The 25,418-nt window shown below is 41.3% G+C and overlaps 2 protein-coding genes across 2 annotated transcripts; both read left to right on the top strand.

The window, feature by feature from the left end:
• The first annotated feature begins 3,186 nt into the window (after positions 1-3,186).
• On the top strand, positions 3,187-18,622 carry lman1 (lectin, mannose-binding, 1). Its single transcript, XM_060935341.1, has 13 exons — positions 3,187-3,424; positions 9,427-9,581; positions 9,683-9,790; positions 10,021-10,082; positions 10,197-10,296; positions 10,553-10,676; positions 11,119-11,177; positions 11,404-11,536; positions 13,571-13,758; positions 13,836-13,906; positions 16,122-16,278; positions 16,874-16,995; positions 18,195-18,622. Exons 1-13 carry the CDS (start codon positions 3,229-3,231, stop codon positions 18,229-18,231), a joined length of 1,512 nt encoding a protein of 503 aa, XP_060791324.1. The 5' UTR covers positions 3,187-3,228; the 3' UTR covers positions 18,232-18,622.
• Positions 18,623-20,512: 1,890 nt separating this feature from the next.
• cplx4a (complexin 4a) lies at positions 20,513-25,418 on the top strand. The gene is made up of 3 exons (XM_060934962.1): positions 20,513-20,690; positions 22,651-22,738; positions 24,838-25,418. Exons 1-3 carry the CDS (start codon positions 20,527-20,529, stop codon positions 25,063-25,065), a joined length of 480 nt encoding a protein of 159 aa, XP_060790945.1. The 5' UTR covers positions 20,513-20,526; the 3' UTR covers positions 25,066-25,418.

The following is a 25,418-nucleotide window of genomic DNA, read 5'->3' as shown; positions in this document are numbered from 1 at the left end:
GAAGTGAATGAGTGATATATTTTTCAACACAAGAAGATAAACTTCACATGTTCACACAACTGTGTAATGTTCTTCATATTATATAGACACATCCACAAAAAATGCAAGTTAATCAAAATAATTTTAATTTTGAACCGGTTCGCCATTTTGACAACACACATCTAGCCAGCAGGAAAACACTGGGAGTGATATCATTGGAGTGAAATATCAGGAATTATTATCCATACAGGACACTTTTTCCATGGAATAAAAACGTGTTCTATTCCCTTCTAGCAGGTTTCATTCTTTTGGTTTGATAGCATGCAATATTATAGAATAGAATGCCTTTATTGTCACTATACCCATGTACAATGAGATTAAAAACAACTCCAATAACAGTACAAACAGCGTGTAAAGAAAAGAAGAAAAAAAAATTATCATATCGCTTATCTTACATGTATTACGTTACTCTACCCAATGGAGAATAAGCGTTGAATATGGTTTACGATATTGCATGGTTGTCAAGACGACATGACATCACACATCGGAGATGTAAAACTTCCGCGCTAGCGAGCGACTGCCTGTGACAATTTGTAAACAAACATGGCTGCCAGGTTTGCTTCATTAAATATGGAAGATTTTGAGAGAATTTTGAAAGAGAAAGGCACGTTGAACACCCAAAAGGAATGTATATGTATAATAATAATCTCAAAAGCCAGCCGTACATTCCATTCCCTAAAGGCTAAGGTGTGGGACAGACATGGAATCTCCCTAAGAACCAAGTTGCTGGTATACAGGGCCATAATCATGCCAACTTTCCTTTATGGCTCAGAGACATGGACAACTCATTGCCATCATCTGTGCAAGATCGAGCATTTTCAACAACGATGCCTGCACCAACAGCTCAAAATCAACTAGCAGGATAAAGTGACCAACATTGAGGTTCAGAAAACAGCAAAGGTTGCCCCTACAGAAATAGCCATCAGGAAGAACATGCTCAGATGTCTTGGGCATGTGTGTCGTATGCCGGATCACAGACTCCCAAAACAAGTCCTATTTGGTGAGCTGACCGAAGGACACAGGAAAAGGGGCAGGCCGCACAATAGGTGGAAAGATTGTGCTAAGGAGGACATCAAACTATTTGAGACTGGTGACAACTGGCACACATCAACACAGGACAGACAGCAGTGGTGACACCTCCTACACAGAGAAGGTGGCAACTGCAACCCTGACTGAGTGTCCCCAGGCCTGATGAGAACGACAGCACCAGAGGAGAGTAGCTACAAGGTCCCCAACATCAACCTTGATGGGGATCTCCAGTATCCAGTAATAATAATAATACTGTCTGGCTTTTTTTCGTGGTCTATCAGATATATTCCATTCAGCAACTCGTCTTTGACTCGTTCACTATCATGCTAGCTGAATGGAATATATCTGATAGACCACGAAAAAAAGCCAGACAATATTATTTAAATATTACTCCTTTTTTACAGCAACTGCATTGGTTGCCAGTTATCTCTCGGATTAAATACAAAATCTTGCTTTTAACCTATAAAGCTCTTCATGGTTTCGCCCCTTCCTACCTCTGTGAACTAATTCATTTGTACTGTCACTCCCGCTCCCTCAGATCTTCTGTCTGCGGACTTCTGACTGTCCTACGTTTTAAACTGGCATCTATGGGTGGCATGATTCAGTGTTGCTGCTCTTAAACTTTGGAACTCATTACCACAATCGCTTTGTGACTGTTCCACTCTCACTTCCTTCAAAGCTAACTTGAAAACTTTACTCTTTACCTCACAGTACTCTTCCTAGTGTGGCCTTTTTTGTTTTTTGTTTAACTCCTGTGTAAAGCGTCCTTGGGTTTGTGAAAGGTGCTATATAAATTGAACTTATTATTATTATTAAATATGTCACTCAGATCGGTGATGGATTTCATATATGAAAAATGTGAGTTTTTCAACACGAGAAGAAACTTCATATCTTCAACCCAACATGTGATTTTCTTTTATTATATCGACACATTCACAAGGGCAGCACGGTGGTGTAGTGGTGAGCACTGTCGCCTCACAGCAAGAAGGTCCTGGGTTCGAGCCCAGTGGCCGGCAAGGGCCTTTCTGTGCGGAGTTTGCATGTTCTCCCCGTGTCAAAGTCCAAAGACATGCAGGTTAGGATAATTGGTGGCTCTAAATTGACCGTGAGTGTGAATGGTTGTGTGTTGCCCTGTGATGACTTGGCGACTTGTCCAGGGTGTACCCCGCCTCTCACCCAGAGTCAGCTGGGATAGGATCCTGCGACCCTGTAGAACAGGATAAGCAGATGGATGGATGGGACACATTCACAAACAAAAAGTCCCCAAATTCATCAAAACAAAATTGATCATCAATTTCCTCACAAGTGACAGATATTGATTTATATCCCGGTTTTGGTTCTCATGTCCCAGATGGCGCTTGGATTAAAAATACCAATACAAAACACGGTTTTATTTAAATAATAACTATTATTATTATTATGGGCGGCACGGTGGTGTAGTGTTTAGCGCTGTCGCCTCACAGCAAGAAGGTCCGGGTTCGAGCCCCGTGGCCGCGTGGGCCTTTCTGTGCGGAGTTTGCATGTTCTCCCCGTGTCCGCGTGGGTTTCCTCCGGGTGCTCCGGTTTCCCCCACAGTCCAAAGACATGCAGGTTAGGTTAACTGGTGACTCTAAATTGAGCGTAGGTGTGAATGGGAGTGTGAATGGTTGTCTGTGTCTCTGTGTCAGCCCTGTGATGACCTGGCGACTTGTCCAGGGTGTACCCCGCCTTTCGCCCGTAGTCAGCTGGGATAGGATCCAGCTCGCCTGCGACCCTGTAGAACAGGATAAGCAGATGGATGGATGGATGGATGGATGGATGGGACACATTCACAAACAAAAAGTCCCCAAATTCATCAAAACAAATTTGATCATCAATTTCCTCACAAGTGACAGATATTGATTTATGTCCCGGTTTTGGTTCTCATGTCCCAGATGGCGCTTGGATTAAAAATACCAATACAAAACACGGTTTTATTTAAATAATAATAATAATAATAATAATAATTATTATTATTATATTGTTATTTTGATCAGCTATGTACACGTAACCGCTGACTGTTATTCAATGCGCGCGCTCGCCTCCGACCAATCAGAGAGCGCCCTGTTGGCCCTCCGTGTGTTTCCCGTCATGCCGTGCGCGCGGCGGTGATTCGTCAGCAGCCAAAACAGGTCCGAAAAGATGGCGGTGTCCATGGCGAAGCTCTCCACTGTACAGCGATGCCTCCTGCTCCTCTCAGCGCTCTTTCACTGCTCGGTTCGGCCCGAAACCGCAGCCGAGGAGCCGCCGCACCGCCGCTTCGAGTATAAACACAGCTTTAAAGGTCCTCACTTAACTCAGAGCGACGGAATGATCCCGTTTTGGGTTCACACTGGCAGTAAGTTCAGCTCTTCTCTTGGCTTTAAGTTGATCATGGCTGCTCCTGAGGAGGATCTCTCACTAAACTCTGCAGGTTTCTTCAAAATATCGCTTTAAAAAACTAACCACAACTTTCAGAACCGAGCCGAGAGTCGCTGAGGGAGATGCTGGGCACTTAACTTCGACTGCGCATGCGCAGGAACTTTAACAAAACTTGGGTTAACTTCAGCCTGACTACTTTTTCTGCTTTTACACTTTATTTTAATCGGATATTTAATAATCATCACTCATCCCACCCATGAATAGCTTTAGTTTGAATGCCTTCTGTTTGCAAAATCAACACTATAACATCAGCTTCAGTTTTAAATAAATAAATAAATAAATAAATAAAGGTGCAAGCTTGAGATGGTCATGAATGGAATAAATAACAATAATGAGCTGCTTTTTCCTGTTCAGCGTCACAAACTACCGAAATTTAACATCTGATCATTTCCAGTCACTAAAAGAGCAATCACAGCACGCATGTGTGCTCACACGCTGAGCAAATATAATCCCAGTGAAGGATTTCTAATGAGTGATTCAACCAAAATCTCTCAAAAAAAGTGCATGTTGAAATAAATACACTGTGTGACCTTTTGCAGATTTTTGGGTTATTAATGAGAACGCATACTGAGAATTGAGATACTATATGTTTTATGACCTGACTGAGGTCTGTCGATGTCACCTGGCGGTGTATTGCATGGCTGTTACAGAGCTCTGACACTGGAGGCTCCTTCCATAAACGTTAAATAAATGATTCCGTACAGAAAACGTCACTATATCAACAAACAGCTGATACGGAAAATTAATCAATGCTTTTTTTTTTTTTTTAAACCAAGCCAGAATTCATCAGTGCCATGATGTAAGAGTTTAGTATTTTCTGGAAAAGTCCTGATGACTTTTGATTATCTCAGTTTTGCAAATTCGTGATAGATAAATGACGCAACTTTTTTTTTTTAAGTTGCAACAAAGTTAAACATGGACCTGGACAAACTTCTGATCACATGCTGAAATTTTTGATATTCGACAACACATGCTTTTGGATGCATTTACAACTGGAACGTGCTAGCAAACATGCCTTCAGTTAAACATTTCAGCTTCGCAGCCCTGAAGGTTTATAAACAATGTAGTACAGTGAGTTCAACCAGATTGTTCCTGTGTATACATAACACACGCTTTGCTTATCAGAGCTTTGTACACAGCTCAGGGTCAATATCAAAGCAGCATTCGTTAAAAATGTTTCCTCATGGTGCCCCCCCCCCCCTCACCCCCAAGCTGTCAAGTTTATTTGTATAGCACTTTTAACAATAAACATTGTCACAAAGCAGCTTTACAGAATTTGAATGACTTAAAACATGAGCTAATTTTATCTCTAATCTATCCCCACTGAGCAAGCCTGTGGCGACGGTGGCAAGGAAAAACTCCCTCAGACGACATGAGGAAGAAACCTTGAGAGGAACCAGACTCAAAAGGGAACCCATCCTCATTTGGGCAACAACAGACAACATGACTATAGCATTAACAGTCCTAACATAAAGTCAGTTTTGTTGATGTTATAAACTCTTCATTGATGGAAACTTGAGTGCAAAACTGTTCATGACAACTGCAGTCCTAAAGTTAGCGAGTCAACTGTAGTCCTCAGCCATAAAAGCATTACTGTAAGAGTCCAGAGCGTCCTCCAGGTGTGACTTTCAACTGTCCACATGGGGCCGTCCTCCACAGGAGCGATGTGATGAGACTCCAACCAGACACAGGGCACCAGGATGGATCAGGCAGGTCCGAGGAGCAGAAGAGGCTCAGCATCTCGATCCCAGGACCAACATGTAACTCAGAGGGACAGATTTGGGGGGGGGACAGGTTGTTAGGTATGCCCAATGTCACCTGAATAAGTAGGAACAGTATACATATTGCACGGAGTACAAGCAGGGACTCCGGCAACTAACTATGACAGCATAACTAAAAGGGGAGAGCCAGAAGGTAACACAGGCATGAGGGGCCCCGGGACATAAAGCAGCAGCCACTACACCGTCAACAAACTCGAGTGAGCAAGCGAGTGGGGACTGACAGCATCCATACATCCCAGTTTACCAAAACACTGTCTGAGGACCCTCCAGATCTACACCTTTACCTCATAAACACCATTAACACAAGGCTTGACTAAACAGATATGTTTTCAGCTGAGACTTAAACACTGAGACTGTGTCTGATTCCCGAACATTACTTGGAAGGCTGTTCCATAACTGTGGGGCTTTGTAAGAAAAGGCTCCGCCCACTGATGTAGCCTTCACTATACGAGGTACCAGCAGATAGCCTGCACCTTTTGATCTAAGTAGGCGTGGCGGGTCATAGTGGAGCAGAAGTTCACTCAGGTACTGCGGTGTGAGACCATTCAGTGCTTTAAAGGTCAATAGTAGTATTTTATAATCAATACGAAATCTGATTGGGAGCCAATGCAGTGTGGATAAGACGGGTGATGGGGTCATATTTTCTAGTTCTAGTAAGGACTCTTGCTACTGCATTTTGAACTAACTGCAGCTTGTTTATGCACTTATTGGAACATCCAGACAGTAAGGCATTACAATAATCCAACCTGGAGGGAACGAAAGCATTAACTAGTTTTTCCGCATCATGTAGTGACATTAAATTTCTTAGCAATATTTCTGAGATGAAAGAAAGCTATCCGGGTGATGTTATCAATGTGAGTTTCGAATGAAAGACTGGGGTCAATAATCACTCCGAGGTCTTTTACTGCTGCACGTGAAGAAACAGAAAGGCCATCCAGAGTCACTGTGGAATCAGAAAACTTACTTCTAGCTGCATGTGGTCCGAGTACAAGTACTTCAGTCTTGTCAGAGTTAAGCAGAAGGAAGTTAATAAGCATCCAGTGTCTAATGTCCTTCACACATTCCTCAATTCTATTAAGCTGGTGTCTCTCATCAGGTTTTGCAGAAACATACAACTGTGTGTCATCAGCATAACAGTGGAAACTAATACAATGTTTACGAATAATATCACCCAGAGGGAACATATATAAAGAAAAAAAGCAGTGGACCCAAGACAGAACCTTGTGGAACACCAAACTTTACCTCAGTATGTCTAGAAAAATCACCATTTACATCAACATACTGATAACGATCAGTTAAATAAGAGCTGAGCCAGGAGAGGGCCGTTCCCTTAACTCCCACAACATTTTCTAGTCTATCCAGAAGAATGGAATGATCAATGGTATCAAATGAGCTGTGATGAGTAAAGAGTTAAAATGAGGGCCGGTGCTCCTGTGGGGTAAAGGTCTTTGTTGCAACATGTCCCATATTCTCACTAGAGCTGAGTGTAAATCTCAGTCACTGACTCGACTCGCCTCAACTCGCACTACATGACTTTGTTTGGTGCTGTAGTGTGTGAGCACTGCCTAATCATTTACAGATGAAGCGTGCACACACTCGCACTCTACATGATTATTGATTGCGACTGAACACGACTGATCCCCAAAATCCTGCCCTGAAAATAAACACGACAGCTGTCTGTCCTGTGACTCACTCATTTTATATGGAGACAAGCAAAAAGGAAAAAACATGGAGGGAGGATTATTCGGAGGCCAGAAGGAATCTTCTCATCGAGAGTGTAAATTTAGACCTTGAGAAAATTCAGTAATTAAGTTGATTTACATTCTACTAATCACGTTCTTAGACAAAAAAAAATACATTTTTTTTTGTCTAAGAACGTGATTAGTAGAATGTAAATCAACTTAATTACTGAATTTTCTCAAGGTCTAAATTTACATACCAGTATTATTGTGTTTGCATTTTATTTTCCTGGTTCTCCAACAAAGTTAGTGATGATAAACTATGTTCCATGTCGCACACGTGTATGTCGATGTACTGAAGCCCATGAGGCAGAAAGCATTAAACTATGCATTTTTTTTTGTCTAAGAACGTGATTAGTAGAATGTAAATCAACTTAATTACTGAATTTTCTCAAGGTCTAAATTTACAGCTGATTATGGACGAGCAATACAGACTTGAGATTATATCACAGTATTTCATGGTGTGTTTAGCAGTAATGATATAAATGATGTGAAATGGTACCATTCAGAATAATGTTTGTGAGCCGTGCAAAAACAAACATCCAAAGAAGTAAACTTCATCCTGACCAAATATTGAAGTCATTCCACAAAATCGAGTCGTACATGAGCTGATAGCCGACGGGGCACATAGCAGCACCGAGTTATCTATAATCCATGTATGACGAGACTGAGTGGAATAACTGTTTTTCTACTCACATTCACTTGATTTTGAGAAACTGAGCTTTTTTTGTTTGTTTGGTTGTTTTTTTTTGCAAATTCGATAAATAAGAATTTTATACAAAACATCCAACAAAATCATTTCCACTTAGGATGTAAACAAACCGGCAAAATGACATGCGCAATATTTGAAAAATGCGATGATCATCTCATTATCTGTAGCCGCTTTATCCTGTTCTACAGGGTCGCAGGCGAGCTGGAGCCTATCCCAGCTGACTACGGGCGAAAGGCGGGGTTCACCCTGGACAAGTCGCCAGGTCATCACAGGGCTGACACATAGCCCATGTTTACATTAGACCGTATCAGCGGATCATCAGATTAACGTTTTTAAAACGATTAGTGTGCACACAGCAACGCCAATACATGATTTGCGTGCACACAGCAATACCAATACACGGATACGCTCGGCTCCGCAGGCATCCTGCGCTCCAAATCACTCCGCCCTGAACAGCGAGTGCCCTCTGGAGGGTGCGCACTCCGGCCCTGCGCAGCTCACAGAGCGCGCGAGTGAAGTGAACAAGCAGTGATTCGGGACTGAGCCGCTGTGTGTGTGATCCCAGCGCATATCACTTACCACTTGCAAGTGGAAGGATGGCAAGCCTAAAGACAATCATAACTACACAATGGGCAGTATTTGCATCAGTATTTGCAGTATTTTCATACTTTTATACTCTTTAATGAAAGGTGATACAAGACGGAAGTCCCCGCCGTTTTTCAGCAGTCGCGTCACATGACCAACGCCAGCGAATCAGGAAGGTGGATGTCACAGTGACGTTGTCCAATGAGACGCCAGCTAGAGCTCAGCACTGCGTATCCGTGTATTCTGAATGTTTACACAGCACCGGAGCTGACACGATCTGGGTTGAATACGTGGACGCTGGCGGATTCCCGTTTCCCGGCGTTTCCAGGCGGTTTAATGTAAACGGACAGTGCATCCGCGAAGAAAACGAGACAGATACGGTCTAATGTAAACGTAGCCATAGACACAGACAACCATTCACACTCACACCTACGGTCAATTTAGAGTCACCAGTTAACCTACGGTAACCTGCATGTCTTTGGACTGTGGGGGAAACCGGAGCACCCGGAGGAAACCCACGCAGACACGGGGAGAACATGCAAACTCCACACAAAGGCCCTCACGGCCACGGGGCTCGAACCCGGACCTTCTTGCTGTGAGGCAACAGCGCTAACCACTACACTGCCGTGCCGCCGCGATGATAATTCTTGAAAAATTTAAAAATGATGCGTTCTTACCATCAAATACTTTTATTCCATATTTTGTTGCTTTGTATTTTTGGGGGTTTTGTTTTTGAGTCAGGTTTTTATTTCATCCTCGATTGGTTCAGCAACACGCTCCGCCATTTTGTTTTTCTCTACTCCCGGTATATGAGCTGATATCCTAGTAGTAGAGTAGCCAATCAGAGCATGATTGCTCATATCCAGTGAGTGTGGATAGAATAATATCGGTTTTGGAAGAACTCCGCTTTCTGCCATGTTTGTTCTTGTTCTGCGTGTGAGAGGGTGAGGTGCTTGTGTTGTGGTGCATACATGAACATGTCACATGGGGAGGTATATCACAGATGATACGATATGGCACGGCCTTGCAGCTCAGAATCCTGGTGGTTTTCCTGAACCTGTGTTCTGTACTTATTTCGGCCTGACTTCTTCCTTATCCCCAGATGCGATTCCAAGTGCTGATCAGATCCGGATCACGCCGTCTCTGCGCAGTCAGAGGGGCTCCGTTTGGACCAAAACGCCGGTGAACTTCGAGCACTGGGAGGCTGAGGTGGCGTTCCGTATATCTGGACGAGGGCGAACTGGAGCTGATGGATTGGTACATTTATAAAAAATAAAAAAAAAAGATACATTGAGGGCAGGAATATTCAGATTTGATTCGAGTTGTGTGTTCTAAAGCTGTCTGTGTGTGTTGCATAGGCCATATGGTACACACAGGATCAGGGTCTGGAGGGTCCGGTGTACGGTGCTGCGGATCAGTGGAACGGCGTGGGAATTTTCTTTGACTCCTTTGACAACGATGGGAAGGTCAGTTTGGACTCCATTTTTAGTTTTTTGTAAAATGGAAGAAATTAATATTATATTATTAATGAATTTAACATCTCTCTATTCATTAACACGAATCAGTGATACTTTGATTCATTCATACGACGTTCCGTGGTGATATTAAACATAATCATATCCCTGTTGATTTATTTTCCTTTAACAGTACCACACACACGGTATTTTATTCCTTCCTTTTTGTTTTGCCATTTTAGAAAAATAATCCCACCATCCTCGTCGTGGGAAACAACGGCAAACTCGTTTATGATCATCAGAAGTAAGTAAACGCCAGAAACCGTTTGACTAAAGAAAGACAAACTCGCACAGATCTCTGGCTCTTAATTTCTGGGTTTGTTTATTAATCTTATTTATTTCTCTCTCTCTCACACAGCGATGGTTCGACCCAAGCCCTGGGCTCCTGCCTCCGAGATTTCAGGAATAAACCGTATCCTGTCCGAGCCAAAATCGTCTACTACAAGAAGACGTTAACGGTAACGAGTTAAATTTTCAGTTTAAAATGACCTCAGGTTACAGGTGTCAAATTTAATCCTGTACTTACACGAGGAACGCTGAAATGTTTCCTGTGGGCGTGGTCTATTCAGGGCTTTTTTATATATATATATATATATATATTAAAATAAGTGCTGATAAATGGTTGTAGTGAGAAAACACAATATTTGAGCATGTATTTTGACCAGAAAACATTTATCTGTTCTCATGGAATGTTTTTTTTTTTTTTTTTTCCAGGTTTTGATCAATAACGGATTCACGCCGGAGAAGGACGATTACGAATTCTGTACCAAAGTAGAAAATATGATCATTCCATCCATGGGATATTTTGGCATTTCTGCTGCTACGGGAGGACTCGCAGGTCTGAGAACGAAAAGCAGAAATTGCACTCTACTTTTATTTAAATGTTTCTGTAGAGATACACACACGCTATTTTTATAATTTATTTTTAAAAGCATACTGCAGACTGTAGTTATCTTCTTTGTAGGTTTATTTTTACCCTTATGTACTTCTTTTTTTTTATTTTAAAGTTAAGTTTTTCTTTGTGCTTCATATTAAAATACCATAATTTTTTTTACGGTTCATTTATTTTTGCTTCCTATTCACCTTTTTTATTTACTGTTTTATGAATGACCTTTTGCACTTTGTGTATAAATATTTAGTTATTTTATTACTATCTTTTTCACTCCATAGCTTTTTTTTTTTTATATATATATTACTTGTGTGTGTTTTTTCACTGCTGCAGCTGTATTTGATTCGTTGATTATTTTGTTTAGACATTTGTGTGTGTGTGTTTGTTCCAGATGACCATGATGTCTTGTCATTCCTGCTGTTCAGATTAACTGAACCCGGACAAAACCTGGTACGCTTTCAATTTTTTCTCTCTTCACCACACACTCCTCCGTGTTCGTCCACACACTTAAACAACGTTAGAAAAAACCCTCGGTCCTTATTTCATAAGTGTTCACCAATTACTCCATTCTTTTGTGGGCCGTAATTGGAGTAGGAGTGTGAGTGTATGTGTGTGTGGTGCACTAGGCCTCCCATGAACTCTGAATGTGTGTTTTGTTTCTTCTTTTTTTGCGAAGCCTCCACCTGAACAAGAGATTCCCAAAGAGGAGCAGGACAAGTACCAGGAGGAATTTCAGAATTTCCAACAAGAGCTGGACAAAAAGAAAGAAGAGTTTCAGAAGGAGCACCCTGACGTCCATGGGCAGCCCAGTGAGGGACACACACCAACACACACACACCCCAACTCCAACATGTCCTGCTTTTGCAACAGAAGCTTCTCATTGAGGACGTGATGGACACATTAGAGAAACATTAGGAACATAAGTTTCAATAGTGGCACCAACTCTTAAAGATCAGGTCAACACACACACAGTACGTTTGCTTTGTTTTCTCTTTTTTAATACGTCTTTAAAAGCTGCTGCCCTTTAATTAATTTAACAGTAACAACAAATCCGAGTTAACCCTAAACCCTCCTCTGTATCTGCCGTATTTCTGAATAAACGTCCGTTTTTACAAAAGTGTTTAAATTTTACAGTAAGGACAAGACACACAAACGTCCACCATGACGAGGGCAAAGTGACGTTACAAAAACTTCATTTTTAACTTTGCTAAATGATAAGGATATTTCATAAACGTAACGTTATAATTATTTTTCCATGACGCTGACAGGAAGAAAACAAAATGTTTATTTTATTTCTGTCGATGCTGTAAAGACAGTTGGAGCTGTCCACCGTTCTGTCTTTTCTGTCTTCCTTAATTTGAAAAGTGAAACTGGAAATGTTCTGAATGTTATGCCGTATGACTTGACAAAACGTCAGACCTCGAAATCACTCTAAAATACGCCGCATGGGATTTTTACAAACATGAGCCACAAGATGTGAAAAAGAATGATGGAAACTTCTTTCTCTCTCTCTCTCTCTCTCTCTCTCTGTTAAATGATAACGTGAGAGATGTGAGTCGCGTGTTTCAGCGCTGTAGCTCAATAATCTAAACTCTAAAACATTTCCTCAGAGGAACTCGTGCACAGTTTGGATGAAGATGAGACCTTTTTTGTTCCCAGCTTAGTTAACAAAAGTGTCATCAAACTGTGACCAGGATAAATCATTAATGTTTAATCTTTCTGTTATTATGCTGCTGTTTTGTTTTTATTCAGGATTTGCACACAACTGTAGTTGATAGAAAACGCAGATTTATTAATTTGTGCTAGCAGTGCTGGCGTAAATTGTTACTCTCACTCAGGATCTTTCTACTTCTTATTATTATGTTATGATGCTATTTCTCCCTCAATTTTCAACCAATCATCATGAAATTTCACATGAATACCTCTGGGCTGAATTATGTTGCTATGACTTTTGGTGCTGATCTGGATCCCCGAACTGGAATGATCCGTGAAAAACCGGAATTTTTTTTATTAATTTTATTTATTTATTTTTTAAGTCACTTTAACTCTGTCAATCCCCTCCCCCTCCCTTTAAAAATCTTTTTATTTTTAAATTTTGTTTAGGGTAGCAGGGTGCAATTGCCTCACTAAGCGTCATTCTCTATCTCTTACCGTTCTGGATCTATAGGGTACGGTGACCAGATGTCCCGGTTTGGAACAGCTAGCGCAAATTACTGTGACTTTAGTCACAGTATCTACCTAGTTTGCTTTTCTTTGGCTAATTTTTCAGAAATCCATTTGAAATTTGTGAAACATCGATGGAGACACAGTTAGTTGACACAAATCTAGCTTCTCTTGATTTTTAAAATTAATTTTCGGATCATACAAGGTCATAACTTGGTGTTGCGTTTTATGAAGTAAAAAGATTTTAAAATAAATCTCAGCTTGTGGTTCATCTGTATTCATATTGTTAGTTTTTGAAATGGATGAGGTTTTTTTTTTATATATATAAAACATCAGTATGTCATAAATGAATGTTAGGTTTTGGGTTTATTCATAGATTAAAGCTGTAAATTAATCTAAAGTCCCAATAGAACACAAACAAACCAGGCTTTTATTCAAAACTAAAGATCAACAGCATAATAAAGTCAAAGAGACGACAAAACACTGCTTCGGATTTCATTCCACTTTTTGTTAGAACACCTATGGGTAGATTTTAATGGACTTAACTCCTGCAGTGAAGTGCTAACTAATGCTGGTTAACTAGTTAGTCTTCATCAGATCATGTTTGCAATGCTGTCAGTTTGTTAACTGTGTGTTAAACGTTGCCTCTGTGTGATGATTTGACGACTTCTCTTCCTCAGTGGAGGATCTGTACGAGAGCGTGAGCGACCGCGAGATCCGTCAGGTGTTCGAGGGTCAGAACCGAATCCACCTGGAAATTAAACAACTGAACCGGCAGCTGGCCATGATCCTGGACGAGCAGCGCCGCTATGTCTCAGTCATCACTGAGGAGATCTCCAAACGCTCGGGACACACCCAGTCGGGACAGGTAGGAGAATAACATGGAGGAGATGGTGGTGGTGGTGGTAGTGTCACACACACACACGTGTGTTACTGTTTGTTCAGGGTCCGAGTCAGGAGTTGGACACGATAATCACGAATCAGCAGGAAGTCCTGCGCGTTGTTAACGAGTTCAGGTGAGTTTAACGACACATCCTGTCTCCAGCATCACAATTCAACACACAACAGGACGGTTAAACATGACACACATGGAGTATAAATAGTGCCGTAGTTGGTGTAAGACATGAACACAGTTTCATAGAAACAATCGGAACATCACACGTGGAGGGTGTAATACGGAGACGTTGAACGATTATGGAAGGAGTCTCCAGTGTTGGCGCTGTGTAACAGTCAGAGGTGAAGCTGCTCAACACGCAATAGTGTTTATAATAAACATGAAATAATCACATGAACATCTGAAGGAAAATAAAAACAATCTTGAAGTGAAATCCAGGACATCGCCGCCGCTGTAAAGCTGCGTTAAACCCAACAGCTGATCCGGCGTTAATCACTTCAAGTGAAATCCTCCTACACACACTGCTCTCTCCCCCACCTGCCCTCTATAATAAACCCCAGTGACCCCCTGCTGGGCGGCTGCAGTATCGGCGCTCGTCTCCTCCTCACACTCTGACCTACTGTCTTTCACTCGTATGATGATGAGGAGGAGGAACTGTTCTCTTCCATAGCCGGTATGTTATGAGTTCATACGGCAAGAGCAGGATTTGTTCACGTTAGGCTCTATGACACGGAGCCATGGCTCCAGCGACATTAACATTTGAGATTCTCATTTCTAGGCAAGTTAGCCACGATGCCGCAAAACGACGAATCCAAACGGTTCAATGGATTTCAGTGAGATCCAACATTTCTTCACTTCCCCACTTGCAACTTTAGTTCCTGTTTATGGTTTGACGCACAAAACAGAGGGAAAACTTGACGTTATAATGGAAAAATTGCAAATAAAAATAAAGCCTGGAAGGAAGGCAAGTGTATGCAGCTAGTATAGTTAGCATGATTTTGTTAATCTAATCTGAGAACACGGCTAATACTAAGACTAGAATATAAATCAAAGAATTAGTGCATTGAACTCTGAAGAAGTTCCTCTGGTCCGAAAGCACCTAATGTGGAGGTTTGCTCTTTTGGGTTAATCCACTTCACATTGTTTGGGTTGTATAGATTAGCAAAATAATCTGTAAAGATAAAGATAAGCTTCTAGTAGCAAATGAATCTATTGACTCGAGTCTACGTCTAATAAAATCGCTCCATGGAAACAAAAAGGATTTTGCTTCATATGTGGGTCATTAGAACAAATGTAGATTAGATGAAGTTTGGGGATCGAGTCTAACATTAGCCGCCGTCACCCACCCACCAAAAAATAAATAAATCTATGAAATGGTAATTTCCTGTTCTCAGCTAGTTTTGGTTTGCACAGAAACTGCAAAGGAGCATAAACTTCTGTCCTGATGATTTATAGTAAACGTAAAGTTACAGCTTTACATTGACTGTTCCAGAGCGCTGACACTGGAGACTCCTTCCAGAAATGCTACATAAAGTCTTTTATGATGTGCGTCTGCTGGGCAAGTTCCTGTGGACAAGCTGTTGCTACAGAAAAGTAGAAAGCATTGATATAAACCTGTTTAAAAATTATTCAACGGGTTCTGACCAATCAGAATCCAGAATTCAGCCAGATGATAATATAAGAATCAGTGATTTCCTGAAGTTCATCAGTGACGACTTTTTCCTTAAGGAAAACTTTTTACGCTTCGCACCTCGCTGAAGGCCTTGATCTGAAATACACCGCTCTCTCTCTCTCCTGTTTTGAATGATGTTTTCAGTGAAACTAATCGATGCTAAATGAGAGCACGTCATCTCTCTATATCGAATTCTCTTTGCTGTAATTGTGTGCAATATGTTTAAGAAGGAGAACATGGGTTTGGGGGGATTAATTTAAAGGTGGATTTAGGGAATGAAGGATTAGGGGCTCAGATCAGAGAAAACATGCTGTAATATTTGCATTTGATTTACGTTTGAAGATTTTCATTCCACAGCGTTTTAAGGGTGTTTTGTTGCAGTGGCAGTATTTGGCCACTAGAGGTGCTGTAATACCTTTTGTCTTGATTTATCAACTGTATAAAGCATAATCCCCCTCCCAAGGAAATGAAGTGCTTGGACTAAAATCATGAAAAATGTAAAGGTTAAATGATTAAAAAGTGGTTTAGGAGCCTACATATTTATTTTGAGTTGTTTTGGTGTTTGTCCGTATTTTGTGACACTGACGTCACTGAGAAAGCGAGTGTGTCCTTTCTGCACAAAGTAAAAACAAATTTTTAATATTCTGTCATGTGTTTTTAATAGAAACAGTTTTTCAGCGTCGCTGCAGCAGCTAAGTGCAGCGCAGCAGGGAAACGCCGGCGCTTTGGGAATGTACGAGACGGTCCAACACTTTAACGACATCAAAGAGCATCTGCACGTCGTCAAGAGGAGCATCGAGCACATCATCCAGAGGAACGGGGTGAGCTCACAGGGCACAGTGTTTTATACACACAGTGAAAATGATCAATAACAAACATCAGTGTAGAATAATAAACATAAGCTCGTATTAGATTTGAGAAAAATGTTTTAAAGAGCTGTGGTGCTGAGATTTGGGTTCAAAAATGTATAATAAAATATATAAACAGAAATAATGTATAATATTTGGGTACATATTTTACATGCGCACAAGCTGATCATTAAGGGAAAACTGCAGCATTATTATAGTTTTAATCATAATTAAAAAAAAAACCTTGTTATTGCTTACTTTCTATTTTTACACATGGTAATATTAATTGGAAAGGGGAAAATGCAAAACGTTTGAATATTAATTTTAAAAAAATAAGCATTTTGATGCACTATAAATGTAAACTAGAGATTGAAACTCCAAATTCTATTGAACATGAACCTCATTAATGGAAATTTCATCCCTGATGATTTCAGTAACTTGCCAAACATTTGTGTGTTTATTGCATTACTGAATCATAAATCTCTCCTACACTAGAGAAAGTGTGTGTGAGAGAGAGAGAGAGAGATGCCATGTGATGTCACTTATTTTAGTTGCATTTCCTCTACAGGCTCCAGCAGAGAAGCAGAAATGTCCCGAGCCGCCCCCTCCCCCGCCCTGTCTCTCCACGGTGCACTTTGTGATCTTCATCGTTGTTCAGACGCTGCTGTTTTTCGGATACGTCATGTACAAGTGAGTTTCATCAGCAAAACGACGTTTACAAAGAAATGGATGCAATGTGGTAAAATCTGTCCCCACAGCGCAGACCCAAGTCTGGAGTGTACACGTTTACTGATTTCAGGTTCCATGTTTTCTTTGAAGATAGACAGCTTAAACTCCAAATGTATTTATTTCCTTAACATATCAATGTATTAAAGACGTTTCAGCCTGTTGTAGTTATCCATACTGTTTACTCTCCATCCTCATGGACGTCATTGTCTCATCTCATCTCATTATCTGTAGCTGCTTTATCCTGTTCTACAGGGTCGCAGGCGAGCTGGAGCCTATCCCAGCTGACTACGGGCGAAAGGCGGGGTTCACCCTGGACAAGTCGCCAGGGGACGTCATTGTGATTTATTTATTTAAGTTTTTGGTTCAGATTCAGTCATTTTAGATTGGATTAAGAAAAAAATATATAGACCTGAGAGAGGGAGTAATGCTCAACGAGGAAAAATATCAGAATTTCTGAGCTTGGGGGGCGTCATAGCTCAGGTGGCTAAGGCGCCATACCATAAATCCGGGGACCCGGGTTCAATTCCGACCCGAGGTCATTTCCCGATCCCTCCCCGTCTCTCTCTCCCGCTTATTTCCTGTCTCTACACTGTCCTATCCAATAAAGGTGAAAAAAAGCCTAGGGTTTGTCATTATAAACTTGCGAGGGGGGAATAAAACTTGGAATTCTGAGATTTAAAAAAAAAATGCAAATTTATGAGAAAATACTCAGGGGGGATATTGGGTTGGTTATTTTATTTGTTTATTTTTTTTTGTCACAGTACCACATCATTTCCCTGGACAAAAAAAACCAACTGTTTTTCTGAGGGTCCCCCCCCGTGAATTTATAAATTGATAATCTGAGACGATCAGAGTTTTTCTCGTAAATGTATAACTGTAATCTGTGAAATTTGGAGGGTGGGGTTTTTTTTTTTACTTGGAATATTACCCCCTTCTTGGCTCCAACTCTGAGGTGGGGTTGCATTTATCTATTTATTTTTTTATCTATTTATTTAAAAATCTTATTTGTGCAAATCCTTTTCACTCAAACAGCTGAATACAATACAAAGATGAAATATTTAATGTTCAAACTGATCAGTTTGATTGTTTTTTGTAAATATACACTTTGTCTGAATTTAATGCCTGAATTCATTCTCTCTCTCTCTCTCTCTCTCGCACAGAAACCAAAAGGAAGCAGCGGCAAAGAAATTCTTTTGATGAACTTTTTGCCGAATGCAGAACAGTCGTCCAGTTTTGTTGGAAAACGACGTTAAGTTATTCTACTTGAAAGCCTGAAGTATTTTTTTTAATTTGATCTGAATTGTACAGAGTGATTTTTGTTCCTGTTTTGGTTTAAAGTCCGTCCCTTAAATTTCATGTATTAATATATTTGGTTAATGTGATGAATTTCTACTTCAGTCTGTATCACTTCAGGAAACCAACCACTGTCCCTCTGAGACATCGTTCTACTGTAGAAACACGCTCTTTTATATGAGAAGTTGTTTAGAGGGGAAAATGCTGTCTATTCCTGAAGCCTTGTAGCCAAACTGCCTAGATTTTTTTTTTCTTTTTTCTTCTGAGTAATTTACATAAACTGAACACAAACCCACATGACTGGTCTCATTATTTTTATTTATCACTGTCCTCTGTGACCTCGGCACAGCGTATACATTTCTTACACTTTATCTTTTACCAAAAATATTTTTTGCAATTTACTGATGAGCTTTTTTTTTCCCCTCCCCAAATTTCAGTCCTTGTCCATTTAAACCCACTAACAATACTATTACATCACAGCGCTGATGAATTCTGGACTCTGATTGGTCAGGAGGTGTTGATTAATTTTCTGTAACAGCAGCTCTGATAGTAGTGCAGCTGCACATTACTAGATCTTATAGATCATACTAGCTATGAGTGTGTGTGTGTGCGTATATAGAGTTTTACAGGGGGGAACCTGCCACTTGTTGGATTTAACTTGATAAAGTCCTGTAGCTCATGACATTCCCAGGATGTTTCAGAGAAAAGTGCAAGCAAAGTGTTTCTGGTTTTATATTTTATAGGAATACTGGAAGTTTGAGTATCCGTCCATATCGGTACCTGTTCTTTTAGAAAATACTTGGCTTTAAAATGTTTTTCCAACTGAAGCAATTCACAGTTAAACTCACACTTGCGCTGTAAATATAAATAATAAAATATAATGGGGAAATGTAATAAAGTCAATCCTAAAACAAGAAAAAAAAACTTTGTATGCAAATCATTTCAATTACAAAATTAGATTTCTGATATCTGATCCACTATTATTTATTTACTTTTACTGAGAATCAGATCAGTGCCATGGCCAATATTTATATCTGAGATTCAGTATATAACTGCTTGCGTTGAGGTGATGAGTTCTAACCCGCTGTAGCACGACTCCCTCTGTGGTGTTACAAGGATTTGTGTGAATATAAATTGTGCAGTTTCCTGTTACATGTGCGTTCTCCTGATTTCTCTGCCATGTTTTAGATAAGACTTTAGTGTCATTGTAGTTATACAACAAAACTTAATTTGGTAGCTCTCAGGGAAAACAGCAGCAATCAAAATATGAATAAAATACAAGATAAAGTAGGTGGGGGAATTGCAGTGTAGGCAGATCTCGCACAGACTGTAATAAGTGTATTTACAGTCCTGAAAATAAAGTGATCATTGCATTGGCAGCAACTTGGAGGTGTATGTGTGAGAGGATCCGGGTGAAAAGAATGTTTCAAACTGCATTCCTTCCTTGGGGAAAAGAACAATGGAGTTGCAAGTAGAAGGAAAAGAGGAAGAGCAAAGATAAGATTTATGGATGTGGTGAAGGAGGACATGAGGACGGTTGGTAGGACGGAAGAAGATACAGAGGAGATGGAGGGGCATTATCCGCTGTGGAGAAACCTAACGGGAACAGCCGAAAGAAGAAGAAAGGAAGATGAAAAGAAAAATGGATGAAGAATAGGAGAAAAAGAGGAAAGGAAGAAAATGGAAAAAAGGAAGAAGAATAGAAGAAAAATAAGAGGACAAAGAGGACAGGAAGAAGAAAAATGGAAAAATAAAAGAGGAAAGGAAGAAAAAAAGGAAGATGAAGAAAGATGTTTTAGGATCCAGGTGAAAGATCTTTGAGTTCTGGAGCTGATCTACTGTCCATCATGTGCCCTCTTGATGTTCTCTGATTAGAAGGCAGTTTTATTTGTGAGATCCAAAGTGATGAACCTGAGAGAAAAGCTCCAAAAAACAAAGTCCAAACCTCAAAATTTAGAGTTTTTTATTTTAGGGTTAATAGTTGGGTTCAGATACATCTGTGTACTTTATTACTGTGGAAGAGAAAAAAACCCATAACCATCTGCCAAAGTCGAGTAGTTTAATCCAGATTACAGTCTCTCTCTTGCTCTCTCTCTCTCTCTCTCTCTCTCTCGTTCCTCACCACTGTCCTTGACAGAAGCTGGTGTGTTAAACAAAGCTCCTAACTCTGCTTGAAGTATCTTCTACCAAAAGAATAAAATGGCGTTTCTCATTAAGAGCATGGTGGGGAACCCGCTGAAAGGGATGGGGCTCGGAGGAGGAGAGGAGAAATCCGATGCAGAAACTCCAAAGGACCCTGCGGCGGCAGCTGGGATGACCCGGGAGGAATATGAGGAGTATCAGAAACAACTGGTGGAGGAGAAGTAAGTCAATATCCAGCACTAGTTCCACAGATATCAATACATCATCAATAATCTGTGATTGTAACTCCAATGGTACTGTGATCATTTTCAGCTTTTATCCTCCATCTCTGCCTCTGAGAAACACACACAAAATCATTTACAGCCAAACGAATCCTCGTTAATCTCGTCTCCCATGTTTTGCTACACTATGGAATAAAATGAAACAAAACATTTGATGTGAAACTTTATTTTCTGAGCGCAGATCTGAATGTTTTTGCTGTCGGTTCGATTATATAATAAACCCTGTAAACACTGTGACATAATCCTGTCCTCTCTAATCCTCCCCTGAGCCGAGGCCATCAGTCAGACATCGGGTTTCATCCGTTCAGATGTTTAGTAAGCGATAAAACACCGTGTGCCATGCTCTTACAGGAAAATAAATAACGACACACTGGTGTGATGAAGCAGTCACTGTTTCCAGCCCAAAGTTGAATATTCTGCTATAATGTCTCTTATAAAGTATAACGGCGATTTACTAACAACTACAATGCTTATTTATTTAAAAATGACATTACACTTATCCATTTATAGTTACAGTTAATGTTGTGGAACATCCATGAAACAACTTCCCGTTCTCAGTTACATTATAGCAGCTGTAAACGGCCGTTCCCACACCAGTTCTCTATTTTCGCTCCTTTATCACTTTGAGACTAAAGATGGCCAACAAACAAAGTTCTGTTTTTTTTCTTATCGCTGCTATGATTTGTGTCTAAAATGTCTCGATCATGGTGGCACGATGGTGTAGTGGTTAGCGCTGTTGCCTCACAGCAAGAAGGTCCGGGTTCGAGCTAGCCTGGGCCCGCCCATCCTAAGCGTGACGCAACACGAGGGCCTGTTGCGAGCTTGTCTGGCCAGGCAAGCTATCTACAGCTCTTCCAAGCTCCCGAAATATCGGGAACCAATCAACTTTGAGCATCTCCAACAGCCCTGGGTAGAGGCGTGTTCAAGGCACTGACGTAGTAGAACTGCGACCGGAAGCCATAGATTGTTTACAGAATCTATGCCGGAAGCGCTTCATTCACGCTTCCGCATGTATTACGCATAGATGCTGTATTGAAAGCATTCAACGGGAAGTTCTCATTGAATACGGAGCAAAAAGCAGCCCTGGAGGGATTTATTGAAAGGAAGGACCTTTTCGCCTTGCTCCCGACCGGCTTCGGTAAGAGTTTAATCTACCAGTTAGCCCCGTCGCGTTGCATACATCAGAGGAAAGAGTGATGTGATTGGTTTAAGCTTTGTCACAGCCTTTTCTGGCTTCAACCAGTAGCAAACTGAGGCATTTCAGGGAGGCGGGTCAACCACGGGCTCTGGGAAACGGTTGGGCTTAATATCTTGGCCAGACCAATGCTCGGAGAGCTTTGAAGTCGCGTTAGCCAGGCTAGGTTCAAGCCCCGTGGCTGGCGAGGGCCTTTCTGTGCGGAGTTTGCATGTTCTCCCCGTGTCCACGTGGGTTTCCTCCGGGTGCTCCGGTTTCCCCCACAGTCCAAAGACATGCAGGTTAGGTTAACTGGTGACTCTAAATTGAGCGTAGGTGTGAATGTGAGTGTGAATGGTTGTCTGTGTCTATGTGTCAGCCCTGTGATGACCTGGCGACTTGTCCAGGCTGAACCCCGCCTTTCGCCCGTAGTCAGCTGGGATAGGCTCCAGCTTGCCTGCGACCCTGTAGAACAGGATAAAGCGGCTACAGATAATGAGATGAGATGAGATGAGATGAGATGTCTCGATCATCATCCAACTATTTCAAAAGAATCTATCAAAAATCTGTCACACAGCACACACAACACGGAAATAGATTTTATCGCTGTATTGATCTCATTCCCTCGCAATAAACATAGACGACATTTTAGTAAAAGTTATCACACACTGTAAATCAGCCTTAATGCTGATTCCAGATCTGTCGTGACCTTCTTGTGACCTTCAGGATGGAGAGAGATGCTGATTTCCTGCACAGGAAGGCAGAGAGGGCAACTCTCAGAGTTTGTCTTCGTGACAAATACAGACTGCCGAAGGTAGGAACCATCATGAACGCTGTTGGGTTTGATTTCAATGATCTTCTCTCTACTTCCTGGTTCCTGTAGCTCTACCTTACCACGCCCACTCATTCACTGTCATTGTTATTTACATAACCATTCAAAACACTGATTAACATCTTGTAAAGCTGATGAATATCTTTTTTTTGGGGGGGGGGACACCCCATAGTTTCTATCTAACAATTAAAATGTTTTTTAATTTTATTTTATCTGTAACAGTAAAGCTGTGTGTGTATAGTAAGAAGCAAAAATTCAACCATAAAATTGTGACGCTTTTCTTCCTGTTTTGTTCTTTGTCCAAGTTGTTTTTTGTGGTTTCTTCATTTGCTGTTTTGTGTTTTTATGAAAAATCATTCCACAGTCCAGTTTCAACAAAATCGAGAACTCTATAAAATCGAAACATTGCACTGAATTGAAATATTTTACTCGTCCTTCACTGATCGTATCACATCATCCATGTTAAAGAAGACCACGGTGTGCGTCGTGGCCTGTTTGCTGTTTCCTGTATACGGATTTAGCGTGTATTTAAAGCGCTAATCCTTTCCCGAGGTCAATGTGGGGAGGAATTACACTACACACGATCTGAATAAAAAGGGCATCTCTGTACGAACTTCATTTTTAATTACAGATTTACTGTAAACGTCACCTCACTGGCGGTTAGCTGCTTTAAAGCTAATGCCTTGTTACAGGAAATACAGGGATCTGATTTAAAGATACAACATACGAGTCCACACACACACGATTCTCACACACTTTATGAAACAGCACATGAACAAATGATCAAAACTATGGCATCAGTTCCACAAAACAAGAATAAATTTCGAGTTCTGTAAGTTAGCGAGACGAACATGGACGCCTCCATGGTTGTGTTTTTGTTAGCAAAAGCGAGCCAGCTAACAGTGATGAGTGATGTATATTTCTCATGTTGATTTGACGTCATTTGTTGAACTCAGGGTTCAGGAGACCATCCCAAGGTCCCACTTAGAAATTCCAAGTTGAAGAAGAAGCTTCTTTTTTTTTTTTTTCCTACTCAGAGGTTGGAAATGACAATTACAACATAAGCTCTTGCTTGATCCCGACCTCAAGAGAGTGCTGCAGCGGCGCTTTAGCCCATGTTTACATTAGACCGTATCAGCGGATCATCAGATTAACGTTTTTAAAACGATTAGCGTGCACACAGCAACACCAATACACGATTTGCGTGCACACAGCAACACCAATACACGGATACGCTCGGCTCCGCAGGCATCCTGCGCTCCAAATCACTCCGCCCTGAACAGCGAGTGCCCTCTGGAGGGTGCGCACTCCGGCCCTGCGCAGCTCACACAGCGCGCGAGTGAAGTGCACCAGCTGTGATTTGGGACTGAGCCGCTGTGTGTGTGATCTCAGTGCATGTCGGGCATGCGCGTCACTTACCACTTGCAAGTGGAAGGATGGCAAGCCTAAAGACCATCATAACTACACAATGGGCAGTATTTGCATCAGTATTTGCAGTATTTTCATACTTTTATACTCTTTAATGAAAGGTGATACAAGGCGGAAGTCCGCGCCGTTTTTCAGCAGTCGCGTCACATGACCAACGCCAGCGAATCAGGAAGGTGGATGTCACAGTGACGTTGTCCAATGACGACGCCAGCTAGAGCTCAGCACAGCGTATCTGCGTATCTCAATGTTTACACAGCACCGGATCAGACACGATCTGGATTGAATACGTGGACCCTGGCGGATTCCCATTTCCCGGCGTTTCCAGGCGGTTTAATGTAAATGGACAGTGCATCCACGAAGAAAACGAGACAGATACGGTCTAATGTAAACTTGGCCTTAGTGTTTCAGTCTGTTCAGCTTTCTCACCTCCTCATCTGTACTTTCTGCTCAAACAGATCAGCTTCTAAAGCTTCAACTTGTCATGCTAATATCGACATCAGCGCTACCATGGTCGTCGTTTTGTACCTCGATGAATAGCTGAGCCGTATCTCTGCCATAACTCCGTCGTATAGCTGTGTCACATTCTGGAACTTTCTTATCTGACCTTGTCTTATCTTACCTTAAATGACCCTTTACCTCCTCCATGTTGTCAGAGTGAGCAGGACGAGAACATGATCCAGATGGCCGGAGACGATGTAGACGTCCCCGAGGAGCTGCTGAAGATGGTGGACGAGGACGCGACGGAGGAGGAGGAGAAGGACTCCATCCTGGGCCAAATGCAGAACCTGCAGAACATGGACATGGAGCAGATCAAAGAGAAAGCCTCGGCCACGTTTAACGAGATGAAGAGCAAGGCCGAGGAGAAGTGCTGCGTCATGTAACCGTCCTGACAAGGCTCAACATGTGAGAGAGAGAGAGAGAGAGAGAGAGAGAGAGATGACATTCATGACATGATTATTAAATAACATGAGGAATTATTTGATGTAAAAGCACCTGGTTGAATCAGTGAACTTGAGTTGATTCAGGTGGGTTTTTTTAAAGAGTAAGATTTTTTTCTTAAATTCATTCATTTATACTTGATCTATTATACTTGAAACCACTGTATTATTAATGTTATTTATTACAGAGTCAGTTCACTCCTTTATTCATTAGATTCACCGTGGCTGTGTGTGTGTGTGTTAGTGTACCTGCCTCTGTGTGTTTATGAGAGAGTATGAACACTTATAATGTATCA

Source organism: Neoarius graeffei, chromosome 12 (genome assembly GCF_027579695.1).
Source record: "Neoarius graeffei isolate fNeoGra1 chromosome 12, fNeoGra1.pri, whole genome shotgun sequence".
Classification (NCBI taxonomy): domain Eukaryota; kingdom Metazoa; phylum Chordata; class Actinopteri; order Siluriformes; family Ariidae; genus Neoarius; species Neoarius graeffei.
This window is presented reverse-complemented; position numbering and strand designations above follow the sequence as displayed.